General features: G+C 37.6%; 1 protein-coding gene across 6 annotated transcripts in view; it reads left to right on the top strand.

Moving 5' to 3' along the window:
* Positions 1–7,797, top strand: part of CEP76 (centrosomal protein 76) — a 29,160-nt gene that overhangs the window by 685 nt on the left and 20,678 nt on the right. For 4 of the 6 annotated variants that reach the window (XR_016214172.1, XR_016214171.1, XR_016214173.1 and 1 more), the window contains exons 2-6: positions 422–577; positions 1,599–1,674; positions 2,281–2,505; positions 4,572–4,757; positions 6,278–6,375. Coding sequence is in view for 3 of the 6 variants with exons in the window: in XM_002713549.6 (XP_002713595.1) it covers positions 422–577; positions 1,599–1,674; positions 2,281–2,505; positions 4,572–4,757; positions 6,278–6,375 (741 nt within the window). In the remaining 3 variants the exon portion in view is untranslated. Of the gene's footprint in view, positions 1–297; positions 578–1,598; positions 1,675–2,280; positions 2,506–4,571; positions 4,758–6,277; positions 6,376–7,797 lie in introns of all 6 variants that reach the window. The other 2 variants (XM_089305376.1, XM_070050512.2) reach the window with 2 other exon arrangements.

Raw genomic sequence — 7,797 nt, 5'->3', positions numbered from 1 at the left:
GGCGGGGGCTTTTGCGGCCCTCGCCGAGGGCGACGCGTGAAGTAACAGAAGTCGCGATGCGTGCGCGCCGCGCTGGCCGCCGGCCAGGGCGTCCGGGGTCTTGTCCGGGAGGACGGAGGACCCCAGCGCCTGAAGACGTTAGCTCCGACCTGCACAGCTGCTGCGATCCGCCGTGTTCCTGCGATTCCATCCCGCACTCCCTATGGAAAGACTGGTTTGGTTTGAGCGGGATTCCGGGGGGAAGCGGTCACAAAAGTGGGCAGGCGGTAGACGTCATTTCTAGCCTTTGTCTCCCAGAGTTGCATCTCGTGGAAGCTGGCGGTGATTCTCACTCAGCTGTGGTAATGATGGCCCGTTCGCGGCTAGCTCTAGAGCCCTGACTCGAGGAGTAATGGCGTTGTCGTGCGGGTTTTGTGCGCAGATGGATGTCCACGGCAGGATACGGGAAATCCTCGCCGAGACCATACGCGAGGAGTTAGCGCCCGACCAGCAACAGTTATCAACGGAAGATTTGATCAAAGCCCTTCGACGGCGAGGAATCATTGATGATGTGATGAAAGAACTGAATTTTGTTACGGTGAGTACTCTGGGGTCTGTGAAGAACATGCCTGGGCGTAGTTACACTGTTGACAGGGTCCTTGGTGGGAGTTTCTCCTTTGAGCGAAACCACTGGAAGGCCCTCCTGTCTACCAGTGTCCTTATTTGCCTTGTAAGTTAGCTCTACCCTTGGGTAGCACACAAATAGTGTGAGTCAGCGAGATTTGGGTTATGTAGACTGTCTTCCTCACTCTGCAGTGACAAGGATTCTCTCTTGTAATTCTCTAGGTCTGTTAATTATGAATATACATATTTCAGTCACATTAGTTCACCATAAAACTGTTCTTTTTTCACTAAGATTGCCCTACAGTTGCTTTAGGTTAACCTTATTTTTAAAATAAACACTCTTTGGGACTCCGATGAACAAATTATAAATGTCCTCAAGAAAATAATTGACTGTACAAAGACTCTTCAGTCTTTACCTACAAATAGGTCAGTAGTGAGATGCTGGCCTCTCAAGGCACCATTAGGAAGTAGGCCCTCTTTTGAAAATGAGGCAATAATGAAAAACTGTGACCTCAATACCTGGATAATATGTGAAAATTGGACGGACTTCATAATACATCAGGGAATAAGTATTTTAATACAGCATCCTTTTTTGGTTTTTGAGGTTTATGAACCCATTTGTTATAAAAATTGGCCTAATAACAGCTTTTGCTGTGTGAATGTCACTTCTTTATTAAAATCAGTAACTGTTGGAATTGTAAGCCAAGTGTTACATCAGGTATAGGGAAAGTTCAAGCTTGTTTAAGGTTTTCAGAATTGCTTTTTACATTCTGTGGATGGCATTCCTTGAAGATAATTTTTACACCTTAGTATTAGACATGAATAGTGACCAGTTGCATTATCTTTCATTTTCAGTATTTTGATTACACTATGAAAAGGGCTTTTTTGGGGGGTGGGAAGAGGGCCCTTATCCTGTCACCTTTCTGTTTGCTGTTTAGTGTCATGATTGGCATTTTCTTAATTTTTTTTTTCAATTTTTTTTTTGGCCTTTCCAGGACAATGTTGATCAAGAACTCCCTTCCTCTCCAAAACAACCTGTTAGTTTTGATAGACAGTCAACATTAAAAAAAAGTATGTATCTGTTTTTTAATAATAATTCTGTTGTATAATGAATATTGATGTGCTGTAGTGTTTGGTATTTGATAGAAAACATTTCTGGTTTTTTCCCCAAATATTTAAATTTTTGTGGTTGGCCTAAAACTTAATTTTGTTTCACATGAAGTATATCAGAAGATTTAATGTGCAGTATAGTAGAAGCAAAAACCAGCACACTGGTTTCTCATATTTTAATAATATACTTTATTTAAGATTGTACAGCCTTGTTATTTTAATGATAATTACCTGACAAATACATTTGCTTAATTTGTAGTTGCCTGAGCTAGTTTATGGAGGTGAAGGGAGATTTAATAAGCAGCTAATAAAAAGCAAACTATAGTAGACTTTGGGCCACTCTAGCTGGGAGAAAGTGGACAGAATGTAAACTCCGAAAAGAATGTCAGATTATGTATCTTTTCTCCCCAGGGTGCAAATGATTCTGGTATATAGTAAATTTGTTACTCTTTTTCTTCTTTTTTTAGTCTTTGATGTTATTTCTTTCAAGTTGTTGTATCCTAATGTCTTGATCACATTCCTTAAATTATTTGGCAGTTTCCTCATGTATATTGCTACACTTTACAGCTAATATTGATCCAACACGGAGGTATCTTTACCTTCAGGTTTTGGGTGGAAAAGCTTTCTTGGAACATCTTCAAGAACCTGAGCCTTTACCAGGACAAGTTTGTTCAACTTTTACTTTATGCTTACATTATCGAAACCAACGTTTTCGTTCTAAACCTGTTCCATGTGCCTGTGAACCTGATTTTCATGATGGCTTTTTACTTGAAGTACACAGAGAAAACTTAGGTAAGGAACATAATAGTCACTTAATGGAGTGAGCTTTTATTAGGTTTTGTTGCAGAGTTGCTGTAACAACTTCTGCTGTTGGGAGATTTACAGATTGAGTCATTTGGCCTAGTCTTTTTATTTTTCCGCCACTCTTATTTTAACGACTTCTGTGCACCTTCTGCTTTATTCTGTGTTTGCTAATTAATTATCCCTAACGATTATTACTTTACTCTTAATTTTGGTTCTTTACTAATAATCCTGTGAGATGCCTGTCATGTGCATGGTACTATGCTAGCAGGTGCTGAGGACATGAGAGAATGAGACATGATCCTTCTTGTATATGAAGGATGACTAGATTTGTGATGTTGTGTTATATTTCAAAGGTTTTTGTTTGTTTTATTTTGTTTTAAATTTTACTGGAGAGTTAGAAAGAAAGCCATAATAGTAAAGAGCTCCCATCTGCTAGCAGGTTTACTTCCCAAATACCTGAAATGGAGCGGGGGCGTTGATGTGGCTACAGCCAAGAGCTGGGAACCCATCTAACATGAGTGGCAGGAACCCAACTTTTCCTTTCTTTCTTTTTTTAAATTTATTTATTTACCTGAAAGTCAGAGTTACACAGAGAGAGGAGAGGCAGAGAGAGAAAGAGAGAGAGAGAGGTCTTCCATTTGCTGGTTCACTGCCCAGTTGGCCACAAAGGCTGGAGCTGTTCCAATCTGAAGCCAGGAGCCAGGAGCTTCCTCCAGGTCTCCCACGCGGGCACAGGGGCCCAAAGACTTGGGCCATCTTCTACTGCTTTCCCAGGCCATAGCTGAGAGCTGGATCGGAAGTGGAGCAGCCAGGACTCAAACTGGTGCCCTTAGGGGACGCTGGCACTGCAGCTTGGCCTGGACCAGCCCTGGCTACTGCAGGCATTTGGGGCAGGAAACCAGAGGATGGAAGATTCTCTCCCCTTCTCCCTTTCTTTCTCTTTCTCTCTCTCTTTAAAAGTACTTATTTAAAATATATGTTACTACAAAAAAAAGCCATCAAATATGTTAAGATTAATTCTTAAACTGTCCTTATTCATTTATCTTTAGAAATTATCACTGTATTATCAACATAAAACTGAAAGATTTAAGCTCACAGTTTAGCAATTCACCCCATAAATTACCTTTTTTTAAAAAATACCTTGTTAGAAACACAGTGTAAAACAATTACAAGAATCATATATTATAATTCTTTTTTATTTGAAAGGCAGAGAGAGAGAAAGAGAAAGAAAGGGAGAGGGGGAGAGAATCTTCCATCCTCTGGTTTCCTGCCCCAAATGCCTGCAATAGCCAGGGCTGGGCCAGGCCAGGCCAGCCCAGGCCAGCCCAGGCCAGCCCAGGCCAGCCCAGGAGCCCAGAATTCCACGAAGCCAAGTAATAAGAACTCCATCAGGTTTCCCACAGGGGTGGCAGGGACCTATGTATCTGAGCCATCACCAGCTATCTCCCACGGTGTACATTAGCAGGAAGCAGGGTTAGAAGCAGAGCAGGGACTCAAATCCAGGTACTCTGATATAGGCTGCCGGTGCCTCAGCAGGCAGCTTGACCACTGTACTATAATGCCCGCCCCTCATAAATTTTGACATTACAAAAGTAAGTTACATATTCACATCTAAACTTCGACTTTCAGGGGCAGGAATTTAGCCTGGTAGTTAAAATGGCAGTTGGGAAGCCCACATACCATATCAGAATGCCTGGGTTTGTGTCCTGGCTCCACTCTCGAGCCTAGCTTCCTGCTAATACACCCCCTGAGAGAAAGCAGACAGTGGCTCAAGAAGTTGGGTTCCTGGGGCTTATTAATCTATTTATCAAAAAGCACTGATATGGTTTAAGTAACTAGATTACTTGACAATTCCGCCAGTTTTCGCAGAAGCTAGTGATGGAACTAGGAGTGTACTTGTATTCCCAGGCTTGTGATATGCTTTCTGAGATATTACCAAATTAATTCTATTTAGTTTCATATATGTTTATTATTTAGTATATTTTTCAATAAAAGTAGTTTTATGTTGGCCTAACAATATGTAATATGATGTAACCTTCTGTTTATATTGACAGGTGATGGAACTAGAATGGCTGATTCAACAACAATGTTGTCAATAAGTGATCCCATCCATATGGTGCTAATCAAAACAGACATATTTGGTGAGACCACTTTAGTAGCATCCTATTTTCTGGAATGGCGATCGGTTTTGGGCTCAGAAAATGGAGTGACCAATCTAACGGTGGAACTAATGGGTGTAGGTATGATGATTAGTATCACTGTTATCTTTATATTCATAATTTCTTCCAAAATTCATTTTCTATCTTTAAAATGGCTCTTAGACCAAGAGGAAAACCTATAAAACAGAATTTCACTGGGATTACAGTTGGTTTTCAGTCCAGTTGTAGTCTTGGGGAAGGTCTCAAAGAATAATATTAGTGTAGCACCTCACAGCCAGAGTAGCCTTAAAGGGAAAAGGTTTTTTTCTTTTTCAGGAAAGTCAATATAAAATTTTGAGAGTTTAAATTTTTTTCAAGTGCATTTTATTAAATAGAAAATGATAAATAAGATTTTTTGATACACACACATTACACATGCACCTAAAAAACTTCCTCATTCCAGCTTGCCCTGGAATTCAAATGCATCTCCATGAGTACTGATAGTTCTTGCAGAATGCAGAATAGATGTTCTCCAGCGAGGCTTGGAAGAGATGGCAACTTACTCAATGTCAGTATTAATGAATTACATTCTTTGAAAAGAAAGATTACATCTATTTTATTTACCACTGTCATCTTAGAATCTTTCAAACTTCCTGCTGTATTTTTGCTAATAAAATTAAAAAGCAAAATTTACTAATATTTAATGCCTAACATACAGTGGAATTTCTTTAATATTGAAACCTAGTCACAGAGTTAATTCTGGCCAGTGTATAGCATAGCCTTAGTTATTTAAATTTTATTATGTAAGTCCTAGAAAGTGGTTTTCCTTAAATAAAAAGAAGAGAAAAAAGTTTATTTATGTTTAGGATATTTGCTTTCAAAAAGATATTTGTTTGTTTCTAAAAATGGGCCTAACATGAGAATCACAGCAATGACTCAGAAATAAACTTGTACTGATTCACTAAAAAATAATAGTCTGGGATGAGGTATATTTTCTGGACCCTTTAAGTCCAGGTGTATATTGAAAATTTGTACTTACATGTGAAGATAAGGGAAGGAGTAAATGGGGGTGAACGGGAGCTACCATGTGAAGGCTCCTAAAAGGTTTATGGAAAATGCATGTTAGGAACTATGCATGGATTTCAGTTTTGTTTTGGCACCAAAATAAACTTATCTTTTAATTTCATTTTTCCATGAGTTTTTTGAAGTATCCTCATGTCAGACAGAGGATACTTTGTTGTTTTTGTCCCCAGAGAAGATGGGATGAGGTGTTAGCAGTTGCTTTTATTTTGTATTTAATGTAAATCTGGTGATATTATGCATTTATGGACGTGAAAAATTAAGAATTTCATATCCTTTAGGTCAGAAAATTTCCTTAAAATGTTTATTAGAAATCCTAAGAACATAATTAATTTCATTATAACTAGATGAAACTTTGTACAAAATAAAAACTAATTTGACATTATTTTTTAATATGACTATTAAAGGGAATGTTGAATTTTATTTTTATCCATATAAATAGTAAATCACCAAATTCCAAATTATTTTAATTATGCTTTCCTTGACTAAAATATACATAGTATTAAACTTCTGAAGTTCTAAATATTTATTTATATTTATAGGCACAGAATCAAAAGTTTCTGTGGGAATTTTAAATATAAAACTTGAAATGTACCCACCACTCAATCAAACCTTATCTCAAGAAGTAGTGAACACACAGGTAAATAATCCTGAGTTTTCCTTCTTTGTGTATTTGTTCTCATAGAAGTAGTTTTACCTGTTGATCCTAGAAATACTCTCAGGAAATTAACCAGATTACTTTTTAGAATAGCACTCAAAGATTGATGAAAGGAGTGAGAAAGAAAATTTTAAAGACAATTATTTTTCTAGGGTTGTCTGCTCTAGTTTGGGAAGCACAATGAGCATTTACTGAACACAAGAACTACAACATTAGAATTATAAAGCTGGCGGGGATAGAGCAGTATGGGGACAGCATCAGTGGAGGGGGTTGACCTCAGGTTGTTTTTACTCTGTGTTCTCAGCATTTGACACTTCTGGAATGTTTATAGAGGCTTTCTTTCCTAATTCCCCTGTCTCTGAAGAATTACTTTCTTCCTGGGTCTTGTAAGATCAGCAGGTCTTTTCATCTCTGTTTAATTCTGGCCATTCTGTAGTTAGCAGGTTACAATTACTAGCTGCTTTGTTGGGATGGAATGATTCTCCTGAATTAGAAACTTTGGTCCTGACACTGTATCTTCACTCCATTCTGCCTCATAGTGTTGTTTTTTTTTTTTTTTTATGGTCCTGTAGTTACTTAGTGTTAGACTGCTAGTGCTTCTTCCCAAGGCAAGCAATATCCTGTCCTATTTTCCTGAAACTTCCTTTCTTCCTGTTACAAATTGTTCCTTTAATCTCTTGCCATCTGAACTGTGGGTGACATACATGTGTTATTTTTAGAAAGTTGGTGGAAAAATGGAATTAATTAATTTGAAATTCATGTATAATTTTTTAATAATATGCATTTTTCATGATCTTGTTGAAGACCCTCATATGCATGGATTTCAGAATTTTTTGCACCCAAATAAACTTATCCTTTAACCCCATTTTCTACTAACTTTGAAGTATCCTTGCACATTTGAAACCATATATGAGAAACTTTGATATTACTCAAGTAGATAATCAAATCCATATGTGTACATGCATATACGTGTATGAATTTTAATCATGTTACTTATATAATACCTAAATTTTAAACATTTGGGTTCTTTTTTTGATGTAACTATTTTATTGACAAATGAGTTCTTAAGCTTAAAATTGTTTTTTAAACATTTTCTCGTGTTTCTTCTGTCATCCAGTGAAGTATAAGTTTGTTGTAGTTCTGATATATAAAGTTTCTGATTTTGCAGATTTTCTCTTTAAAATTATACTGTTGATAAATTTTTTGTCAGAAATATTTATTGATCTTAAACAGATGGTTAACAAGTGCTAGGCACTGTTCCAGAAACTGGAGATACTGCTTGCTCTCAAGGAGCTTAGATTCTGGCAGGAAAACAAGCAATAAACTAGTGTTAGGTAGAGAATTATTATAGGGTGAAGTATGTGACAGAGTGGTTAATGGCAGGCTGTTTTTTTTTTTAATTTA

Source organism: Oryctolagus cuniculus, chromosome 10 (genome assembly GCF_051225735.1).
Source record: "Oryctolagus cuniculus isolate XC-2025 breed Fujian yellow rabbit chromosome 10, ASM5122573v1, whole genome shotgun sequence".
Lineage (NCBI taxonomy): Eukaryota > Metazoa > Chordata > Mammalia > Lagomorpha > Leporidae > Oryctolagus > Oryctolagus cuniculus.
Note: the sequence above shows the minus strand (reverse complement) of the source record. Positions and strands in the feature narration are given on the sequence as shown.